Source organism: Gorilla gorilla, chromosome 11, assembly GCF_029281585.2.
Source record: "Gorilla gorilla gorilla isolate KB3781 chromosome 11, NHGRI_mGorGor1-v2.1_pri, whole genome shotgun sequence".
In the NCBI taxonomy this organism is placed as follows: domain Eukaryota; kingdom Metazoa; phylum Chordata; class Mammalia; order Primates; family Hominidae; genus Gorilla; species Gorilla gorilla.
Genome location: NC_073235.2, coordinates 32,522,612 through 32,546,034, shown reverse-complemented (window position 1 = coordinate 32,546,034; position 23,423 = coordinate 32,522,612). Strand labels below are relative to the sequence as shown.

General features: G+C 48.8%; 1 protein-coding gene across 3 annotated transcripts; it reads left to right on the top strand.

Moving 5' to 3' along the window:
- Nucleotides 1–3,433: 3,433 nt before the first annotated feature.
- Nucleotides 3,434–22,742, top strand: PTPN18 (protein tyrosine phosphatase non-receptor type 18). 3 transcript variants are annotated; one of them, XM_019022186.4, is made up of 16 exons: nucleotides 3,436–3,583; nucleotides 6,228–6,336; nucleotides 6,595–6,671; nucleotides 6,759–6,854; nucleotides 6,970–7,008; nucleotides 16,472–16,540; nucleotides 17,106–17,168; nucleotides 17,388–17,530; nucleotides 17,896–17,962; nucleotides 18,044–18,121; nucleotides 18,214–18,303; nucleotides 18,538–18,626; nucleotides 19,596–19,816; nucleotides 20,206–20,280; nucleotides 20,490–20,553; nucleotides 22,003–22,742. In XM_019022186.4, the coding sequence occupies exons 1-16, from the start codon at nucleotides 3,491–3,493 to the stop codon at nucleotides 22,016–22,018; spliced, it is 1,389 nt and encodes a 462-aa protein (XP_018877731.1). In that variant the 5' UTR covers nucleotides 3,436–3,490; the 3' UTR covers nucleotides 22,019–22,742. The 3 variants fall into 3 exon arrangements, with proteins under 3 accessions (XP_030864581.1, XP_018877731.1, XP_004032596.1); XM_004032548.5 differs by having other exon boundaries at nucleotides 20,490–22,742; XM_031008721.3 differs by lacking the exons at nucleotides 6,228–6,336; nucleotides 6,595–6,671; nucleotides 6,759–6,854; nucleotides 6,970–7,008 and having other exon boundaries at nucleotides 3,434–3,583; nucleotides 20,490–22,742.
- Nucleotides 22,743–23,423: the final 681 nt, after the last annotated feature.

Sequence of the window (23,423 nt, the reverse complement as noted above, 5' to 3'; positions counted from 1 at the left end):
CGTGGCAGTATCAGAAAGGGAAACTAGCAGTGTAATAATAATATTAATAGCACCAAATGTATACTGCAAGCCAAGTGCTGTTCTATCTAAATGCTTTATATACAATGATTTCCTTAAATTCTCACAATAAAGCAACAAGAAGAGACACAGTCCTACAGAGGAGGAAATTGAGACATAGAAATTAAATGACTTGCCCAAGGTCATACTGAGAAAGTCATGGTGCCAGAATTCTAACTCAAACATTTTGGTTCCAGTCTTCTGCCCTTTTTTTATTTTTATTTATTGATTTTTTTTTTTTTTTTTTTTTTTTTTTGAGGCAGAGTCTTGCTCTGTCGCCCAGGCTGGAGTGCAGTGGCACAATCTCGGCTCACTGCAAGCTCCGCCTCCCAGGTTCAAGCCATTCTCCTGCCTCAGCCTCCCGAGCAGCTGGGACTACAGGTGCCCGCCACCACGCCCAGCTAATTTTTTGTACTTTTAATAGAGAACAGGGTTTCACTGTGTTAGCCAGGATGGTCTCTGCCCTTTTTTAACTAAGCAAAAAAGGAAGCTGGAGAAGAAGTGTACCCTGGAGATGCCAGCAGTCTCCAAGGAGCTCCCCGCAAGCATCCCGGAGGAAGGGGTGTCTGCCAGGGGTCTCCAGTGTAGTTTCTCTTTTCCCCTTTGCAGCCTCAGAGCAGGCTGAACTCACAGCCTTGTGCACCTGTCCCTGTGCATCTTCCTGTACCTTGTCCTCTTGGCTCTGTTGAGCGGCCCATGTAGCCACACTGACTGGTGGGCAGGTGACAGACTGGCAGATGGCACGTGGGCTTTGGCACGCTTGGGGTCTCTGTAGCAGTGCCAGCTGCTCCCACTGTGCAAGACTGCTGCTGGCAGCGTGAACAGGAGGGCCACCAGCAGCAGTGAGTCTCATTGCAAGAAAACAGCTGGCAGTCCTCCGGGAGAGAAAAGCCGGGGTGGGCCAGGGCCTCTGGAAGATGTGGGGTCTTCCCATCCCCCACACCTAGCCTGAGCTGAACAGAGGGCAAGCTAACAGTTTGGATGTTTGGAGAGACATGAGGAACGGTCAGGTATCAGGAGGACAGGTGGGTTAAACAACAAGGTGGGGCTTGGAGTGAGGGTGAACACGAGGACAGAAAGACACTCAAGGCAGCTGGAAGTACAAATGACAGACTACAGCCTCAGCCACTTAATGTTCACAGGCCACAAGGCAGCATCTGGCTAGTCACTCAGATCCCCTAATAGACAAACCATCAAACACACACACACACACACCCTGGCTGGACAGACTTCCAGATGGACAGAATCCCGGGGAAACACCCAGCTGGACAAACAGACGGATTACTGACAGATGGGAAGACCCTCAGCCAGACATCCAAATAGGCCTGTGGCCAGAGAGACACCTGGGCCGCCCAGCCAGGCAAAGGTCAGAATCCCTCAAGGACAGGCGCCCTCCCCAAAATGGACAGAGACATTACCCCAGAGGAGAGAACACCCCACCCACCTAGTCAACCAGACCTTCAGCTGGACGACATGCCCTCCACCAGTCAGACAGACTTCAGCCTATGAGGACAGGCCCTCAACAGGATCCCTGCTGCTGGACAGAGATCCTCTAGCCCATAAAGACTGCCCTGAATAACCATGTGTGCTCAGGGGCTCACATTTTCCCAGAAAATGTCTTTATTTTCTGAAAGCTTACTGATGCTTCTGTATTCTACCTCCCTAGATCTCCATGGCCATCCACGAACCCTCAATAATTATACTGAGAGTCACTATCATGCACTGAGAAGAGCTCTCAATGACTTCCCAGACTCTTCGGACCCTTCAGTTACTAACACTCCAAATCCCAATGGCCCCACAATTACTTTCACTTCTTGTCCCAAGTATCCACTGGCCTCCCAATGACTGTCATTAATATCTACTGACACCCCCCCATGAACATCCAAGGGACCCCGACTGACTTCCAATGAATTCCCTATCACCACCATCCTAAACGATTACTATTGACCTCCGACTTCCCTGAGAATGCTCAAAGATGAAACTGATAAATGATGAACATGGATTTCACAGTGACCCCTGCGGACCCCACAATAAATCAAACAGCCCTAGCTGCTGATCCCCACAGAGCCACTTTGATCTCTCCATCACTCCAGCCAAGGTCAGCAAACGAAGCCTGTAGGCCACACACACACACTAGAATAATTCATGACACACGAAAATTACATGAAATTCTAATTTCTTTGTCTATAAATGGTTTCATTGGGACACAGCCACACTATATTGTCTGCTTTCATGCTGCCACAGCTGAGTTAAGCAGCTGGGGCAGCGATAGCAAAGCCAAAACCACTTCCTACCGGGACCTTTAAGAAAGTGTGCCCTTAAATACTCTGATGGCCCCTAGTGAATTAAATTGACCACCTGACATCATGCCCCTGTTGACCCTTCAGAGACTCAGGCACACATCCAGGCCCCAATGCTACCTTTCAACCCCTCAACGACCTCAAACTGGTGTCCACTGACGCCCCTTCCAGTGACACCCCTCTTAATTCTTCCGACCTCGGCGAGAAGGGGGCTAACCTAGGCCTGTCCTTGAAGAGACCCAGGTGCCAGTCCATTCTCTCCAGCCTCCCCTCGGTGATCCCGGAAGCTGGAAAGGCGGCTCTCCTCTGACCTCTGCACACTTTCTGAAGATGGGAGTGTCAGGGCAGGCAAAAAAGAGAAGCTCTTCGTTCCCCAGAACCCACTTCCAGTGCCTCAGTTCTGTTTCCCAGCAGGCTTGTGCAGGTCGAGATGCTCACACAGGACTGACCCTGGTGCCCCAGCGCATCCGGGAAAAAGAGGAACCACAAATTCCTCGGGAAATACACAGATAGAGAAGATTCCGCTGCCACTTGGCCTTTCCCACGGCGTGGCTGCCCCTCCCCGGCCTCCCTTGGGCCCGGCTGGAGCGCACAGCGCGGGACGCCCCCGACCCGGGGTCCTCTGGCACGAGGGGCAGCCTGATCTCGGCGACCGTCTCCACCCAAGGCTGCTGCCCGCCCCAGCTCGGACTCCGCGCGGCCTGGCTCCCAGGAGACGGGCGGGAGGGCCGGGCGAGACCGCTCGGCCGTCCACCCAGAGCCGGCACCCGGAGGTCGGCCCCTGGGCGCGGATCCCGATCTGGGGGCGGGTCCCAAGCGGCAGGGAGCGAACCTGGGACCGTGCCACCCCCCACCAGTGGGCGCGGCAGCCGAAAAAAAGGGGAAGCGCCGGCGCTGGACTCTGCTCAGGGCAGCCCGCGAGGACCGAGGGCTCCCGCCACAGCGGCCCGAGCGCCCGGGGTGGGGCTACGCGGGCTCAGAACACGGTGGCTGGGCCGCCCTGCCCGCCGCTGCGCGCTTCCATTGGCTGCCGAGGCAAGGGCGGGGACTCAGTCACCGGCCTCCGCCTCCCGCGGCGTCCACACTCGCGGCGCGCGCGGCGGCTGGGCTGGACCTTGCTGGCCCGCGGAGCCATGAGCCGCAGCCTGGACTCGGCGCGGAGCTTCCTGGAGCGGCTGGAAGCGCGGGGCGGCCGGGAGGGGGCAGTCCTCGCCGGCGAGTTCAGCGTGAGTGGCGCACGGGGTCCGCGAGCGGCGGGCCCCGGCCCTGGCACTGCGGACGCCTGTGCTCCGCGCCCGGCGGGCTCTGCCTTTCTGTCTCGGTGTCCCCGGTGTCTCCCCGCCTCGGGGGGTCTCTCCATGTTTCTCTCCCCAGCACTTCTCTGTCGCTCTTGCTGTCTCCGTCTTCACTCTCTGCCCCCCGGCCCCGGAGCGCGACGTCCACGGCCAGGCCGGGACGGACCGTGCACACCCTCGTTCCCGGTGTCCTCGTCGCGCTCCCGGAACAACCTGGCTGCGGGCGGGACAGGCGGGGCGGGCGCCGCAGGGGAGGGCGGGCGGCCCTGCTGCGCTGGACAGCCCCGGCCCCGCCGCTTCTGGCGACCTGACTGTCTCCTGTGACCACAGGAAGGAAGGGGCTGCAGCAGGGCGAAGAGGAACACGGAGGCTGTGGCGTGGTGAGGGTGTGAACGCCGGGCTCGAATCCGCGTCCGGGCCCGAATCCGCGTCCCGGCCATCCGCGTGTGGTCCAGGGGGTCTACCTGGCCCCTCTGACCTCAGCTTCTCCCTTGGTGAAATGGGGACATGAATGACCAAACTGGTCTAAGGATTAAATGATGTGGGTGAAAAGCACTTAGCACATATTGGGCGCACACTTCGTAGGGGCGTTCGTCACTGCCTATAAAGATTCTAAACGTGGGCCAGGTGCGGTGGCTCACGCCTGTAATCCCAGCACTTTGGGAGGCCGAGGTGGGAGGATCGCTTGAGCTCAGGAGTTCGAGACCAGCCTGGGCAACACAGCGAAACCCCGTCTCTACTAAAAATACAAAAATCAACTGGGCATGGGCGCATGCCTGTAATCCCAGCTACTGGGGAGCAGAGACAGGGGACTCGCTTGAACCTGGGAGGCAGAGGTTGCAGTGAGCTGAGATGGTTCCACTGCACAGCTGAGATGGTGCCACTGCACTCCAGCCTGGGCCACAGAGTGAGACCCCATCTCAAACAAAACAAAACAAAACAAAAAATCTAAACGTTACAATACAGGTAGTGCAAGCCCAGCGTTAGGAAGGCTCACGCAGCATCCTAGGCACTGTACATTACAGTTGATGACGTGTTTAAAGTGTAATCGCTTATGTACCAGACATAGAAACATACCATACAAACGCATAAACTGATATATGGTGACGCATATCAAGTTTAGAAATATACGACAAATATATAAAAGTATTATAAATGACCGTTTATACAATAAACATTGCATAACTGCATAAAACAATACAACAAATGAATATAACAAAGATTATAATTTATAAAATGACCAAAGTTATTTGATAAATTCATAAGTAGATATAAAATATGTAACAGATGGCCGGGCGCGGTGGCTCACGCCTGTAATCCCAGCACTTTGGGAGGCCGAGGCGGGCGGATCACGAGGTCAGGAGATCCAGACCATCCTGGCTAACATGGTGAAACCCCATCTCTACTAAACATACAAAAAATTAGCCGGGCGTGGTGGCAGGCGCCTGTAGTCCCAGCTACTCGGGTGGCTGAGGCAGGAGAATGGCGTGAACCTGGGAGGCGGCGCTTGCAGTGAGCCGAGATCGCACCACTGCAGTCCAGCCTGGGCAACAGAGCGAGACTCCGTCTCAAAAAAAAAAAAAGTAACAGATAATTATAAACGTAAGTAATTTACACACATGTAGAAACATTGTATATAAGAAACTAAGAAATGCATAATAAATGTAAAATATATAATTATACAATATAAGAATGTGTGTAACAAACGTAAACATAATACCCATGTGATATATGACATCATGCGACTGGGTGGGTTCTGAACCGTGTACAGTGCGGAGGGCCTCACATACGGAAGGCTGGGTGGTGAGGGCACCCCTGCTCCCCAAGCCTGCCTCCTGCATGTGCAGGAATCACTGCACTCTTCTAGGTGTTCCCACTACACAAGGGCATCATGAGGGCTTAAATGACCCAATGGACACAAGTAAAGCACTTAGAATAGTGGCTGGCACACAGTGGTGGCATGGGTGTTACTTATTATCATTGAGATTACGAATACCTGACGATGATGGTAATACACGATTCACTAATTATTATTATAATCTCCCAGTAACACAGTGCCTATAGTATCTTGTACATAATATGTTATCCATTATAATGCCTATGCATTCATTGTACATTGTCTTATATGTTTAGCTACATAGCCCATAATATATTTCATTACAGTTATTGCTTACAAGACAGTGTCACAGATTGAGTGTGCAGGGGGTGGGTGCCGAGAGGGTCTGAGTTCAACCCTCACCGTGTGACTTCCTGGTTGGGACCTTCCACAAGTCGCTGAACCACGTGGTGCATAAACTTTCCCACCTGCACAATGGGGACGTCAATAATAGTACCCACGTCGCAGGAACCTGTGATGATTACATGCCCTTAGCACAGAGAGTGGCACAGAGAAGGTGCCCTGGGTCACTATTTCTGTATCATTATTATTAGGCAGGCCCAGTGCCGTCGGGGTCTGCACTCACCTCCCCAGGCCACTGGCTTTGTATCCTGCAAGCGTGCCTAGGTGGCCCGGGACTCTGACCTGGCTCCTCTCCTGTCTCCTCCCCTCCCTGACCCACTCATAATGCTCTACCAGGACATCCAGGCCTGCTCGGCCGCCTGGAAGGCTGACGGCGTGTGCTCCACCGAGGCCGGCAGTCGGCCAGAGAACGTGAGGAAGAACCGCTACAAAGACGTGCTGCCATGTAAGTCGGGGCTTCCATAGGGAGTCGGTGCAGCCTCGCACGCCCCGCCACTGTCCAGGCGTCAGTGTGCACTGGCGTCACCCACTGTGCTCTCCTCCCAGAGCCTCACCCTCTGCACTGCTCAGCAGCCCACAAGGGCACCTTGGTGGGATCTCTGCATGTGTGTGGTCCCCTGCTGGCTTTCAGCCAGGGGGCTGTCAGAGGCTCCGTCACCCTATCCTACCCAAACTCCACGTTTCTCACCTTATCTGCTGACAGATGATCAGACGCGAGTAATCCTCTCCCTGCTCCGGGAAGAGGGACACAGCGACTACATTAATGGCAACTTCATCCGGGTGAGGGTTGGGGTCACGGAAGGAGGTGGACTGGGAGTGGCCGGGGGTGGGCCGCAGAATCTCAGTCGTGAATTCGGCCCTCACCAGGGCGTGGATGGAAGCCTGGCCTACATTGCCACGCAAGGACCCTTGCCTCACACCCTGCTAGACTTCTGGAGACTGGTCTGGGAGTTTGGGGTCAAGGTCAGCACTTGGGGGTGGGGCACAATGGTGGGGTCAACATCTAAGTACCCCCTCGGCAGTTTCCCTAGCCCCCTCACCCAAATCACCTTCCTCTCCCCTGACCCTCCTTGTCTAGGTGATCCTGATGGCCTGTCGAGAGATAGAGAATGGGCGGGTAGGTGCCCTCTGCCCCCAGGTTTCATGTCCTTGTGGGAGGAGGGAGGAGGGATCTTGCTAGCTCCTCCTTGACCCCAGGACCCGAGGGTCCAGCTCTTGGAGTGACCTTATTGTGGCTCTGTGGGAAGCCCCATTGTTCCTCTAAGTTTTTGTTGATATGTTATTCATCCCCCAGTGTTGGCAACCCCTCTCCTGCTGGGCTTCCCAGCCATTTCACACCTTAGACCATAAGGCCCTATTCTGACTGCTTCCCCTGTAGGCTCTGATCTCTCTTTCCACCTCTCTTCCCTTTATTCACTCCACTCTAACAACTCTGGTCTCTGCTGTTCCCATGTTCCAGGGATGGCTCTGCCTCAGGGTCTGTGCCTTGGCTATTCCTTCAGCCTAGGACATCCTTCCCTGTGGCTTGCTCTATCACCTCCTTCAGGTCTTTTCTTTGCTCAAATGTTAATTCCTCAATGAGACCTTCCTGGGTGGGTCTTCACACCATTTTAAACTCTCAGCACTTCCATTCTCCCTCCCTTGTCCTACTTTTCCTTTTTTCTTCACAGTTCTTATGAACTCCTAACACACTGGATAATCTACAAATGTATTATGTACATTGTTTATGCTTAATCTCCGTGATTTAGAAGGTAAGATCCACAAGGCCAGGGATTTTTGTTTTGCCTGTTAACATAAATTAGTTACTAAATAAATAAATGCATGTCAACATTGAAGGCTGAAGGCACATAGCTTCATGTGGTTTCTACATTCTTGCCTGCTCCATGGATGGGGTGGGGGTTCCCTGGGGTGACTAGCTGATGGTGGAGGCTGTATGATCTGTAGTCATGTCTCTTTCTCATTCCTGATTTTGGTAATTTGTGTTCTCTCTCTCTCTCTGTCTCATCTCTCTTTCTCGCTATCTCTTTTTTCATGCTCCTGCCTGTTTTTTGTAAACAGTGTATTAGAACACAGCCACACTCATTTATTTACATATTGTGTATGCCTGCTTTTATGCTACAGTGGCAGAGTTGAGTAGTTGCAAGTTGAATATATTATATGGCCTGTAAATTCTAAAGTATTTATCTGACCCTTTATAAAAATGTCAGCCAATCTTTGGACTAGAAGTTTATCATTTTATTATTTTTTCAAAGAACCTGCTTTGGTTGTATTCATTTGTATTCATTTTCTCTATTGATTTTTTCATTTTCCACTTTTTTTTTTTTTTTTTTTTTTGAGACAGAGTCTTGCTCTGTTGCCCAGACTGGAGTGCAGTGGTGCAATCTTAGCTCACTGCAACCTCTGCCTCCCAAGTTCAAGCAATTCTCCTGCCCCAGACTCCTGAGTAGCTAGGAATACAGACACATGCCACCACGCCCAACTAATTCATTTTCTACTTTAATTTCAAGTGTACTTGAAAACAATGTGTATTCTGCTTTGGTTGGCTGGAGTGTCCTGTAAATACCAATTAGGTCAACTACAGACTTTTTTAAAAGACACTTTTATATCTTTACTGTATATTTTATATCTTTACTGATTTATTTTCTCTAAATGTATGGATTGCTTAGAGAGGAGTGTTGAAATTACCAACTGTTCAATAAGTATTAATTAGGTCAAGTTTGTCAACAGCACTATTCAAGTCTTATTTCTGACAATTTTTTTTTGTCTGCTTGCCCTATTATTTGCTGAAAGAGGAATGTTGAAATCTGCTTTAACTATTCTTTCAGTTTTACTTTTTATGTTTTAAAACTTTATGATTGAGTACATATACATTTAGGATTATGTCTTCCTAATGATTGGATCCCTTTCTAATATGTAATGACTCTTTGTTAATATTTTTTTCTGAAGTGTACTTTGATACTAATACAGCCATTTAAATTTCTTTCTTTTCTTTCTCTCTCTCTCTCTCTCTCTTTCTTTCTTTCTTTGCTTTCTTTCTTTCCTTTCTTTCTTTCTGTTTTTTTGAGATGCAGTTTCCCTCGTCGCCCAGGCTGGAGTGCAATGGCATGATCTTGGCTCACTGCAACCTTTGCCTCCCAGGTTCAAGCGATTCTCCTGCCTCAGCCTCCCGAGTAGCTGGGATTGCAGGTGCCTGCCACCACGCCCAGCTAATTTTTGTATTTTTAGTAGAGATGGGGTTTCACCATGTTGGCCAGGCTGGTCTCAAACTCCTGCCCTCAGGTGATCCACCTGCCTCAGCCTCCCAAAGTCCTGAGATTACAGGCATGAGCCACTGCCCTCGGCCTTAAATTTCTTTAGAGTTTGCGTATGTCTTTTCCCATTCTTTTACTTTGTATCTATGTTCATCTTTATTTTTTAGTGTGTTTCTTGTAGGTGGTGTATTGTAGGGACTTTTTTTTTTTTAAGACAGAGGGGAATGGAGTGGTGCAATCATAGTTCACTGTAACCTCAAACTCCTGGGCTCAAGTGATCATCCTAGCTCAGCCTCCCTGAGGAGTTGGGACTACAGGCATACACCACCATGCCTGATTAATTGTTTTTTATTTCTTGTAGAGATTAAGTCTCACTGTATAATCCAGGCTGGTCTCGAACTCCTGGCCTCAAGCTGTCCTTCCACCTCGGCCTCCCAAAGTGCTAAGATTACAGGCATGAGCCACTGCATCTAGCCAGGACTTACTTTTAAATCTAATCTGACAGTCTCTGCCTTTAATTGGAATATTCAGCCTTTAATGTAATTATCAATAATGTTGGGTTTAAACCTACCATCTTGCTATTTGTTTTCTATTTGCTCTGTTTGTTCTTTTCTTCTTTTTTGTCTCTTTCAGAGTGAGAATTTTTTATTAATCTATTGCATAGTAATTATTCCCTTATTAGCTATACATCTTTATTTTAAATATTTAGTTGTGGCTTTAGGGTTTACAATATATATCTTTAACTTATAGTCTATAGTCAAATAATATTCTACATTTCATGTAAAATGTCAGAACTTTACTGTAGTATATTTCGATTACCCCTTTCCATGCTTTGTGCTATTGTTACTATATATTTTAGTTCTATATATAAAATATACTCCACAGTACACTGCTATTATAGTTGTTTTAGAATATCTTTTTAAACAGCTTTATTGATACACAATTCAGTCATTTAAAGTGTACAGTTCCATCATTTTTCTATATTCCTGAGCTATGCAACTATTACCACAGTAAGATTTTTGTTTTTGTTTTTGTTTTTGAGATGGAGCCTCACTCTGTCGTCCAGGCTGGAGTGCAGTGGTGCGATCTCAGCTCGCTGCAACCTCCGCCTCCCGGGTTCACGCCATTCTCCTGCCTCAGCCTCCCGAGTAGCTAGGACTACAGGCGCCTGCCACCAAGCCTGGCTAATTTTTTGTATTTTCAGTAGAGACGGGGTTTCACCGTGTTAGCCAGGATGGTCTCGATCTCCTGACCTCGTGATCCACCCACCTCGGCCTCCCAAAGTGCTGGGATTACAGGCATGAGCCACCATGCCCGGCCTACCACAATAAGTTTTTGAACATTTTCATCATTCCATAAAAAAATCCAGGCCAGACATGGTGGCTCATGCCTGTAATCCCAGCACTTTGGGAGGCTGAGACCGGTGGATCACAAGGTCAGGAGATCGAGACCATCCTGGCCAACATAGTGAAACCCCGTCTCTACTAAAAATACAAACATTAGCTGGGCATGGTGGCACGTGCCTGTAATCCCAGCAACTCGGGAGGCTGAGGCAGAAGAATAGCTTGAACCAGGGAGTTGGAGGTTGCAGTGAGCTGAGATTGCGCCACTACACTGCAGCCTGGCCACAGAGCAAGACTGTCTCTCAAAAAAAAAAGAAAAAGAAAAGAAATCCTATATCCATTAGCAGTCACTCCCCATTTCCCAGCAACCTCTACAGCCCTAGACAATCCCTAATCTATTTTTGTCTTTATACATTTGCTTACTTTGGACATTTCATATAATTGAATCATATAATATGTAGCCTTTTTTTGCTTAGCATTTTGTTTTGTTTTGTTTTGTTTTGTTTGCTGAATACTATTCCATTGAATGGATCTACCACATTTTACTTATCAGTTGACAGAAATTGGGTTCTTTCTACTTTTTGGCTATTATGAACAGTGCTGGTATCAACACTGATATACAAGTCTCTGGGTAGATGTGTGTTTTCATGTCTCTTGGGTATTGCTGGGAATTGCTGGGCCATATGGAAACTCTATTTTTAACATTTTGAGGAACTGCCAAACTGTTTTCCACAGCGGCAGCATCATTTTACATTTCCACGGCAATGTTTGAGGGTCCCCATTTCTTCTCCCTGATGCTTGTTACTGTCTTTTTTTTTTTTAATTATAGCCATCCTAGGGGTTGTGAAGTGGTATGCCATTGTGTCTTTCTTTAAATGATGTGGTAAAATATACATAACATAAAATTTGCCAGTTTATAGGTGCTCAGTGAGGAATGTTAAAAATAATTTTGCCATTTAAACCATTTCAAGTGTACAATTCAATTGAATTAAGTACATTCACAATGGATTAACCATTCCTACTGTCTATTTTCAGAACATGTTCATCATCCCAAACAGAAATTCTGTACTCATTAAACAATAACTCCCCATTCCCCCATTTCCAGGTAACCTCTATTCTCCTTTCTGTCCCTATGAATTTGCCTGTTCTAGGTACCTCATGCAAGTGGAATCAGGAATACACTAATATACAATACTTGTCCTTTTTTCAAGGTTCATCCATGTTGCAGTGTGTATCAGAATTTCACTGTTTTCAAGGCCAAATAATATTTCATTGTATGTATATATCACATTTTGCTTATCCATTCGCCTGTTGGACATCTGGGTTGTTCGCACCTTTTGACTATTGTAAATAATGCGGCTACAAACATTGGTATACAGGCTGGACACAGTGGCTCACGCCTGTAATCCCAGCACTTTGGGAGGCCGAAGCAGGCGGATCACGAGGTCAGGAGATCGAGACCAGCCTGGCTAACACGATGAAACCCCATCTCTACTAAAAATACAAAAAATTAGCCGGGCGTGGTGGCAGGCGCCTGTAGTCCCAGCTGCTTGGGAGGCTGAGGCAGGAGAATGGCGTGAACCCATGAGGCGGAGCTTGCAGTGAGCCGAGATCGCACCACCGCACTCCAGCCTGGGCGACAGAGCGAGACTCCATCTCAAAACAACAACAACAACAACAACAAAAAATTGGTATACAAGTATCTGTTTGAATCCCTGTTTTCAGTTCCCTGGGTATACACCTAGAATGGAATTGCTGGATCATACGATAACTCTATGTTCAACATTTTGTTTTCCACAGTGGCTGTACCATTTTACGTTCCCATCAGCAGAGAGAGAGAGAGGGAGGGACATGTGTAGTTTAATGACAGGGATATGGTCTGCATTGTTAAGACTATCTTGTCATTGTGTAAACATCATAGAGTATACTTACACAAACATAGATAGTATATACATTTTTTATTTATATATTTTTCATATGGAAAACCAAATGTCCCAGCACCATTACTGAGTATCAATCATTTCCCCAACTTAATATGCAGTGTCAATATCAAGTGCCATGTATCAGGTTTCTACATATGCTCCATTATAATCTATGGCACCACCATCGTATATGTGGTCTGTTGTTAACCAAAACATCATTATGTGGCATATGACAATGACATATATGCCATCCTAATGAGTGGGAAGTGGTACCTCATTGTGGTTTTGGTTTTCATGCGCTTATTCGTCCATTTGTATATCTTCTCTGGCCAAATGTCTATTCAGGTCATTTATTCATTTTAAAATTGGGCTATTTGGGGTTGTCTTTTTATTATTGAGTTGTAAGCGTTACTCTGTATATAAGTCCCTTATCAGTACATGATTTAAAATGTCTTTCCCATTCTGTGGGTTGTCATTCCACTTTCTTGATGGTGTGTTTTGAAGCACAAACATTTTGTGAAATTTTAATTCCAATCTATTGCGTTGCTGTGCTTTTGGTGTATCTGAGAAGTCATTGTCTAATCAGAGGTCATAAAGACTTACTCCTATTCTTCCTTCTAAGTGTTTTGTAGTTTTCTTGCTTACAGTTAGGTCTCAGATTTACTTTGAATGAACTTTTGTATGTGATGTGAGATAGGGGTCCACATTCACTCTTTTGCCTGTGACTATCCAGTTGTTCCAGCACCATTTGTTGAAAAGACTATGCTTTGCCCATTGAACCGTCTTGGCCCCTTTGTTGAAAATTAATTGGCCATAAATATAAGGGTTTATTTCTGAACTCTCAATTTTATTAAGCTGATTGATGTGTTTATCCTTGTGCCAGTGTAACACAGTTTTGATTATTATACCTTTGTAGAAGTTCTGAAATCAGGAAGTATGAGTCTTCCAAATTTGTTCTTTTTTCCAAGATTGTTTTGGCTATTTTGGGTAGGTCCCCTGCTGTGCAGAAGAGTTAAACATGGCAAGCATAAATGTTTATGCTTAGAAAGGCCTTCCTGTAAGGTTGACTCTTGGGTGGCCTCTAGAAACCTAGGTTTCTGATAACAGTGGCTCACTATGCCTGAACTGTTAATACAAACAATATGCTTTATGCAGAGCACCTGTTCTCCAGCTGGTAGTCTGACATTTTGGTACAGGCTAGGCAGAGTGTGCCTACATTCTGTGCAGATGGTGCCCCAATAAAAATCCTGGGCACTGAGTTTCTAATGAACTTTTTTATGAAACGCTGTTGAGTTTTGCCAAATTTTGTTCTTTGCATCTATTCAGATGATCATGTGTTTTGTATTCTACTAATATGGTGTATGACATTGACTTTCATATGTTGAACCAATCTTGCATTCCTGGAATTAATCCCACTTAGTCATGGTGTTTAATACTTTGCTAGTACTTCATTGAGAATTTTTGTGTCTATGTTTGTGAGATATTGGTTAGTAGTTTTCTTTTCTTGTGATGTCTTTGGTTTTGGTGCCAGGGTAATACTAGCCTCATACAATATGTTGGGAAATGTTTCCTCTCAGTTTTTTGCAAGAGTTTGTGAAAGTCTGGTATTAATTCCTCTTTGTTTGATAAAATTCACTAGATTATCTTTTAAAGATGTTTAAAATGAAATATCTTTTACATTTAGCCACTTACTTTTCTCCCTGTTATTTTGTGTAGATCTGTATTTCCATTTGTATCATGTTCCTTTTGTATGCAGAGCTTACTTATTCTATTTATTTAAGAGATAGGGTCTCACTGTGTCATACAGGCTGGAGTGCAGTGTGCAGTCACCACTCACTGCAGCCTCAAACTCCTGGGCTTAAGCAATCCTCCCACCTCAGCCTGCCAAGTAGTTGGGAGTACAGGTGTGCCACCGCACTCAGCTAATTAAAAAAGATTTTTTTTAGATACAGGCTAGCTATGTTGCCAACACACCTAGCTAATTTTAATTTTTTTTTTTTTTTTAAGATACAGGCTATGTTTCTCAGGCTGGTGTTGAAGTGGCCTCAAGCAATCCTCCTGCCTTAGCCTCTCAAATAGCTGGGATTACAGGCAGCAGCCACTGTCTGTAAGCATCTGAAGAGCTTACTCTAATATTTCTCATAATGCAGATTTGTTTGTGATGAATTCCCTCAGCTTTCATTTGTCTGAAAAGGTTTTCAGCATTTTTAGGATATCATACCATTGACTTGCCGTTTCTGACAAAATGTTGCTATAATTCTTAACTTTGTTCCTCAGTATGTGATGTGTCCTTTTGTGCGTAATGCTTTTAAGATTTTCTCTGCTGGGGCCGGGTGTGGTGGCTCATGCCTGTAAGCCCAGCACTTTGGGAGGCCAAGGTAGGTGTATCACTTGAGTTCAGGAGTTCGAGACCAGCCTGGCCAACCTGGTGAAACCCTGTCTCTACTAAAAATACAAAAAAAGGTTGGACATGGTGGTGTGTGTCTGTAATCCCAGCTACTCAGGAGCCTGAGGCAGGAGAATCACTTGAACCCGGGAGTTGGAGGTTGCAGTGAGCCGAGATTGAGCCACTGCACTCCAAGCCTGGGTGACAGAGCAAGGGTCTCAAAAAAAAATTTTTTTTTTCTCTTCTTCGTTCTTTTTCAGTAATTTGATCATGATCTGCCTTGGCGTGACTTTCTTTAGGTTTAGGTTTATTCTCCCTCTGGTTCATTGACTTTCTTGGATTTGTGGGTTCATAGTTTCATTGAATTTGGGAAAATTTTCACCTATTATTTCTTCACATAAAGTTTCTGTTATCCCCCTTTCTCCTTTCCTTCTGGACTCCACGTGCACATACACTAGACTGGCATATTTCTACAGAGAACTGATTCTCTTCATTTTTTTCATTTCATTTTGAATTATTTATATTGCTATGTTTTCATGTCTATTGATCCTTTCTTCTAGTGTCTACCCTGCTATTAGTGGATTTTTCATTTCATATATTTTATTTTTCCTCTTTATAAATTCCATTCAGGTTATTTTTTGTATCTTTCATTCCACTCTGCATCATGTTCATGTTTTCCTTTTCATCTTTGAGTGTATTTGTAATAGCCATTTTAAGATTTTTGCTTCGTTCCTGAACTGTTATTTCTGGGCCCTTTCCTATTGACTGATTTTTCTCCTGGTTATGGGTCACACTTTCCTGCTTCTTTGTATGTCCAGCAAAATTTTATTGGATGCTTGATATTTTGAATTTTGCACAGGTGTTGGATTGTTTTCTTTAGAGTGTTTTGCCTTTTCAGGAACTTTTGGATGGTTGATCAAGTAGCCTTTGTTCTAGAATTAATTCAGCCATACTTCTAATGTGTGGTCATTCTAGGTTCCCTACTAAATGCCCCTTATAGTTGATAATGCCTCTATACTCTAGCTAGAGGGAATGTGAATTCTTTCTCATCATAAGCTCAAGGAAATGTTCATCCTACAGATCCCTACTATTCTTTCATGGTAAGTTATTCTTGCCTGGCCTCATGGGGTTTCATGTTGTATATATTCAGATTATTCAACCAAAGAATCAAGGAGGGGACTTCTACGCAAGTTATTGTTTTGTTTTTATTTGCATACCTCTGTTCCTTCCAGGACTTTGCCCTGCAAATTCTAGCTGCTTTTGCCTCCTTGAGCCATGGTCTCTGGCTCAACTCAGTGGGATCATTAGACTCATGTCTTACAGCCTGGTGACACTTCCATGCAATAAGCCGGAGTGGTCTGTTCAGTGACCACAGTACTGCAATGCCTGCCAACCAGTGTCTGAAAATAGTGGCTCATGTATTTTGTCCAGTTTCTAGTTGCTTACAGTGGGAGGGTATCCTGGACTGTATTTCCCCTGCATGGTCAGCAGCGCACCTCCATTGAGTCTGCATGTGTTTAATCTGATGGCTCTGTTGGCTGGCCTCTGTTATAGGTTATAAGTATAGCTGCCTGTGCTTCCACCACGAGCACTTGGGGTGTCTTGTGGCAGGATTGAGCTAGCTCTGAAGCTGACTCCCTCTTCTCACTCCCTGCCATTTCTCTCTTACCTTTTGCAGAAAAGGTGTGAGCGGTACTGGGCCCAGGAGCAGGAGCCACTGCAGACTGGGCTTTTCTGCATCACTCTGGTAAGCTGTAGGAGTTTTCAAGGAAGATTCCCAGGGTGGAAAGGCTTTGGGTTGGGCCTAAAAGGTTGAATGATTTAACCCACAGTCCACTCATACTGCAGGAAACCCTCTGGTGTTAGCCTGCAAATAGTTAGAACTTAATATAGGGATAGCCTTTGCATTTTTATTTTGGCTACAATCAGTTAATCTCTGTCATGTAAATGTGCCTGGTTAGGTTGTTGAAATTCTTACTTCTCTTACCATTTCAAAAGAGCTTGGGGAACTCTCTCAAGTCATACATACAGTTAGTACTTAATAAATACAATAAAAGTTTCATTTTAGAACAAAAGACATCTCTTTTCATTGCAAAAGGGCTTGTGTTTTTATAATAGTTCCTCTTTTTCTCCTGTGTCAAATGTTTCCTTAATGAAAGCTTTGGGGAAAGTTTGGGCTATATGAATTTTTAAAATGTTTTCTGTATTTGATTTTTTAATCAGGAATGCTTTGCTTTCTATAAATGTCTTCTGGTACCTATGATCTTTGTTCTCCTCCCTCTTCTTACTTGTCCCACCCCCCCCTTACTCAGATAAAGGAGAAGTGGCTGAATGAGGACATCATGCTCAGGACCCTCAAGGTCACATTCCAGAAGGTACTGCGACAGGGGAGGAGGAGGTAAAGGGGCTCCTGAAAGGGGAGAGGTTTCCTCCCCTGTAAAAATGGGCATCATACTAGTACCCACTTCCTCAGTTATTGTCTGGTAGACATAAATGGAAGATGCCTAGAAGTGGGCCTGGTGTATAGTAGATGGCCAATTAATGCTTTTTTCTTTTTTTTCTAAGTCTTTTGCTCATCTTTTTCTGTGTTTCAGGAGTCCCGTTCTGTGTACCAGCTACAGTATATGTCCTGGCCAGACCGTGGGGTCCCCAGCAGTCCTGACCACATGCTCGTCATGGTGGAGGAAGCCCGTCGCCTCCAGGGATCTGGCCCTGAACCCCTCTGTGTCCACTGCAGGTTTTGGAAATGGGCTTCAGGAGGGTCTGGTGAGGCAGAGGGGACAGAGCATGGAGGGGAGTACAGGGCATGGGGCTAGTCTTGTAGTCTGAGTGCCTATTTTGAGAACCCTTGCTCACCTCCATGGACTGTAATTGTGAGCACTTGTTCAGCACAGACTCAGCTGGGGAATAAGCACACAGCTGCTGCTCAACAAAATGTAAGTGATTAAAAAGGTTTTCCTTGTTCAGATATAATCTGAAGATTCTGGGAATCAAGAGGCGCTGCAGGGGATCCATCAGGACCCTCACCCCCATCCCCAAATGCCCCATCTAAAAGGGGCTGTGGTCAGGACCTGACCAGGCACACTCTGATTCTCTTGTCAGTGCGGGTTGCGGGCGAACAGGTGTCCTGTGCACCGTGGATTATGTGAGGCAGCTGCTCCTGACCCAGGTACGATGCAGACATCCTGTGTGTGCAGTGTGCTGCCCATGACCACGTGTCCTGCTCAAGTGCCTTGTCTGTCTGCCCCAGATGATCCCACCTGACTTCAGTCTCTTTGATGTGGTCCTTAAGATGAGGAAGCAGCGGCCTGCGGCCGTGCAGACAGAGGTGAACCCTGGGTCTCCTAATCTTCAGGGACAGTGGCCCACTGCTGTCATTTGCCCCTGCCTTCCCTTCTTGATGGTCCCTCACCCCAACAGGAGCAGTACAGGTTCCTGTATCACACGGTGGCTCAGATGTTCTGCTCCACGCTCCAGAATGCCAGCCCCCACTACCAGAACATCAAAGAGGTACAGAGGCTCCTTTCCCACTCTCCTGTCCACCATCAGCACCCTCAGAGACCAGGACCCCGAGCAGGGTCCAGCCCCCGGGACTACTGGGAGCAGGCACTGACTATGACATCCACCTGTGCCCTCCTCCAGGCATCCTTATCAGGCTCTCCCATCTTAAGCTTTCTCCCAGAGCCCCTTGAGAGGCCTGGCCAGCTTCCTCCCTCAGGAGCCTCCCCTCCTGTTTTTCTTCAGAATTGTGCCCCACTCTACGACGATGCCCTCTTTCTCCGGACTCCCCAGGCACTTCTCGCCATACCCCGCCCACCAGGAGGGGTCCTCAGGTACCCGGCTCCATCCCCGCATTCTTCCCTGCCCAATTTCTCAGGCTAACCCCTTCTTCATCCTTGGAACACCAGTCCGTTCCTTGTTCACTTCGCCAAGTGTTCGCTGGCCCTTTTTTCGAATTGAGCTCTGGGAACCCACCCCAAGATTATTCAATCATCCCAAGATGATTCATTTACCCCTTGCCTCTGCCTCTAAGGCTTGCCCTGCCTTCTGAGTTAGGCCTTTCCTGGATCCTCTAATCAAACCTTAATTCAGGTGGCTCACCCCTGTAATCCCAGCACTTCGGGAGGCCAAGGAGGGCGGATCACTTGAGGCCAGCTGGAGACCAGCCTGGTTAACATGGTGAAACCCTGTCTCTACTAAAAATACAAAAATTAGCCAGGCGTGCTGGCGAGAGCCTGTAATCCCAGCTACTCCGGAGGCTGAGGCAGGAGAGTCGCTTGAGCCCGGGAGGTGGAGGTTGCAGTAAGCCGAGATCGCACCACGGCAGTCCAGCCTGGGCGACAGAGCGAGATCCTGTCTCAAAAGAACAACAAAAAAAAATTCAGCAAATAATTCCAGACGCCGCCTTCTTGTCAGGCCGCACGTTGGGTGCTGCGGACATGGAATTGAGCCGCCTTCGCAGCGGAGACTTAAGGCCCTTGTCCTTGCGGTCATCCCTTCCTGTCTTCTATGCCACTTCCGCATTCTTTTGTTCAGTAGACGTTGACACAGAAATGACCACCCCTCAAACCAACACTCTGCCCCAATTACCTTCCAGGCTGACCCCGTTCCTCCTTCATCCCCCTAACTTGCAGGGCGCTAGGGACACAGAAGCGAGGCCTCCAACCCAAGGAGCCCTCCCTCCCATCTAGCGCACCGCCTCGGCGGGAAGGAAGCCCGTGGTTTGCGCGCTGAGCAGCCTCCCCACTCCCGCCCTGCCCAGCGCCGCCGTTTCACTTCCTCCCGGCCCTCCCTGCCTGCAGGAGCATCTCTGTGCCCGCGTCCCCGGGCCACGCCATGGCTGACACCTACGCGGTGGTGCAGAAGCGCGGGGCTCCAGCGGGCGCCGGGCGTGGGACACAGACGGGGACGGGGACGGGGGCGCGCAGCGCGGAGGAGGCACCGCTCTACAGCCAGGTGACGCCGCGCGCCCAGCGACCCGGGGCGCACGCGGAGGACGCGAGGGGGACGCTGCCTGGCCGCAGTGAGTCGAGGCTTGCTCCTTCTCAGGGCATCATCCTGCTGTGATCCGCAGGGCGGAACCATCCTGCATTGGTCCGTCAGGCCCTGGCGGCCGCGGGGACCCCAGCCGCTAGCCTGGCCACGCCCCGACGCTGATGTCCAGGCGTCCCTGGCCACGCCCCGGAAGCGCCCCCTGGCGGTCCCAGTCGCGGTCCAGGGGCAGGGTTCCTGGCAATACTTGTCTTGGCCGCGCCCAAAGGCTGGAGGCCACGTCCGGGGTGTGCGCCTTCTCCCGCCCGGCGCCCTCGGCTCTCCCCTTCGGGCCTCCGGGGAAGCGTCCCCGCTAGGGGTGGGGTCTTGGGACTCCCTGGGGCTTCCGGAGCTGACCCGTGGGGGGTCTCCTGCCCTCAGTTCCTGCTGACCAAAGTCCTGCCGGATCTGGCGCCTACGAGGACGTGGCGGGTGGAGCTCAGACCGGTGGGCTAGGTAAGTCAGGTAGAGCCTGGGTTGCTGGGACTTTGCTGCTTTGAGTGAACCCAGGAGTCTGGGGTTGATGGGGCATGGAGCTTAGTCCTGTGGATGTGGCTGCAGTGAACCAGGAGGACCTGGAGGCTGGGGGATGGCCTTCTTCATGTCTGCCAGCCTCCACACACCTCAGCTTCTCCATGAGACCCACGGCACCCTTCTTCTCCCAGGTTTCAACCTGCGCATTGGGAGGCCGAAGGGTCCCCGGGACCCGCCTGCTGAGTGGACCCGGGTGTAAGTCTACGCCAGTTCCTGCCTGTTGCCTCTTGTGAGCTCGGACTGCTGATGCCCCGGCGCTGCTGAGCGCCGTGCGCAGAATGGAAACAGTGGGCCTGGATCAAAGTTAAAGTTTCTCAGGGTGGGAAATGGGGGGCTTTGCCCCAATGACTGTAGCATTCAAGGCTTGAGGCTGGAGGAGGTAGCTAGGGTATAGTGGCTGGTGAGGCTGCACAGAGCAGATTCAAGAAAGAAGATCAGGAAGGGGCATGACCCCTGAGTTATGAAGGGGAGAAGGGACAGATGAGCTTCCGGAGACTGCTCTCCTCACCACATAGCACTAGTCCATCCTCAGCACCTGAGCCTCCCTCACTTGGACACTCAGGGGACCACACAGAGAAGTGGATGGACACTTCGCCATCCAGGCAGAACTAAGCCAGGCATAACCACAGCCAAGCAGATTAACCCCAGGCAGACCGATAAAAAGACCTCCAGATAGGCAGACAGACAGATGGACCACCAACCTGGACAGACAGCCAAAGCTTCAGAGATACAGTCCACAGGTGGACAAAGGGATCCCCAGCCAGAGAGAGAGAGACCAGCCAACAGCTTGATAGACCAGTGCAGCCAGAGAGACCACCAAACAGAGCCCCCAAAAGACAGACACCTCTGCTAGCTGGACAGCCAGGTGGACCCCCTAAGTTAGTCAGATTACTAGACAGATATAAACAGATCCCCTGCTGAACAGATACACAGAGTTCTCAGACCCCACCCCCACCCTCAGGTGGGCTGGCTGGCTGACAGACCTTCTGGCCAGACAGACTCCTAACCAACCAGATGGACTGCCAGACAGGCAGACATCAGCCACATGGAATCCTGACATCCCAGCCAGCCGGCCAGACTCTCATCTTGATGTCTTGATGGATGGACCCCAGCTAGTCAGACATGATCCTCCAGATTGACAGACAAGTCCCCCAAATGAGTACACATCTCCAGCTATTCAGACAGATGGACCCCCAGCAAATCAGGCCCTATCTAGGCAGACCCCAGCCAGACCCCCGGCAGACAGACTCCCAACCAGACTGACCCCTTGCTGTTCACACAGCCTGCCGAGTAGCTGGGACTACAGGTCTAATTTTTTTTTTTTTTTTAAGAGATGAGTTTTTGCCATGTTGCCGAGACTGGTCTTGAACTCCCAACCTCAAGCAATCCTCCTGCCTCAGCCTCCCAAAGTGCTGAGATTACAGGTGTGAGCCACCAGGCTCAGCCCCCTAAGATTTGAAACACTTTAAATGGCCCATGGTAGGGTTCCTGCTAGGATAAAACATTAAGCGGCTGTTAAAAGAAATAAAAGGAGGATGCGTCTCTGTGCACTGGTGTGGACAAATCTCCAAGTCACTGCAAAATGGAAAAAGTATAAGATGCTCTTTCCCTGAACCTCAAGGGTCCCGCCCCTCTCACTTTCAGGTCTCTGGACCTCTGACTGACACTGTGCCTGCCCAGGTCCCTGTATGCACTGCCACAGTGCCCTGGGCCCCACGTCCACCCCTGTCCTGCCCTTCTCTGGGATAGGGCCGGCCTTCCTCTGCCTCTGCCTGGCTGCATCCGTGGTCGATCTCAAGTGCCTTGGCATGAACTCCATTCTTCTGCAGCCTTCAATCAAGGAATGATGGGGATGTGTACATACCCCACCCCACCCCTTGGCAGGGTGATGCTGAGGTGTGGATTTTTAACAGTTCCCAGACTTTCCCAGGACGCTTGGGTTTGGGTGCCCACAGTGGGAGCTGGTGTGATATCATACCTTCGCCGGCTGCCTTTCCTTCCTGTTCTCTGTGCCCCTACTCCCACTCTAGAGCTGCCCCGTTTCTCTGTTTTCGTGAAAGAGCTGACCCTGTGCTGCCTCCCACTCTCCCAATGCCCCTGCCACTCCTGTGTGCCTGCTGCTGGTGAGGTCGGTGCTGACCTCTGTGTTGCTGGATAATGAGTCATTTATCTCTGGAGGAGAGGAAAGGCAGGTCCTCCACAGCCCTGATAAAATCTCCAAGTCTCCCAGTTTCGGGTCCCTCTCCTGGGATGCAGACCCACTGCCTGCCCAGCTGGCACGATCCACATGCCCTCTTCTTAGGAATAGGGGCATGGGAAAGTGACTAAAGATACTGTTCTGGCTGCTGTGTTCACTGTGAGTAATAAACTGTCCATTTCTCCGATTCAGAGGTCTGTTTTTCCTTTTTTTCTTCCCCAAAGATGGAGTCTTGCTCTGTCGCCCAGGCTGGAGTACAATGTCGCAGTCTTGGCTCACTACAACCTCTGTCTCCACCTCCCAGGTTCAAGCAATTCTTCTGCCTCAGCCCCTCAAGTAGCTGGGATTAAACGCGTGTACCACTATGCCCAGCTAATATTTGTATTTTTAGTAGAGATGGGGGTTTCACCACGTTGGCAAGGCTGGTCTCGAACTCCTGACCTCGTGATCTACCTGCCCCTGCCTCACGAAGTGCTGGGATTACTGGCGTGAGTCACTGCTCCCAGCCTTGGTCTGGTGTTTTATACACATGTGCATGTGATGTGGAGCTGTGCAGGCCACCTTGTCAGCATGCGAGGAGGGTCCAGTCTCTGCGCCTTCTTGGTTTCTGACTCCACACCCAGTAGCCTCACTCCTGGCCCAGCATGGCAAGCACAGTTTCCACTCAGGCATTTGCCCTGGTTATTCTCTCTGCCTTGGATACTTTTCTCCTAGATTCTGCCTCTAATATGTTTGAACATTTACCTCTTAATATTGTTTCCTGTCTCTCCTGATCAGAATGTAAGCTGCGTGAGGGCAGGAGTTTTTGTTTGGTTTACAGCTACTGTCCCAGCTCCTAGAACAGTGCTGACACTTAGGAAGTGTGCAG

Excerpts from the sequence above, each read along its gene's own strand:
- PTPN18 (XM_019022186.4), top strand. The coding sequence starts at position 3,491 with ATGAGCCGCAGCCTGGACTCGGCGCGGAGCTTCCTGGAGCGGCTGGAA. Across the intron at positions 6,855-6,969 it reads TCTGGGAGTTTGGGGTCAAG|GTGATCCTGATGGCCTGTCG; the intron begins GTCAGCACTTGG and ends CTCCTTGTCTAG. Across the intron at positions 20,281-20,489 it reads AGCTCAGACCGGTGGGCTAG|GTTTCAACCTGCGCATTGGG; the intron begins GTAAGTCAGGTA and ends TTCTTCTCCCAG.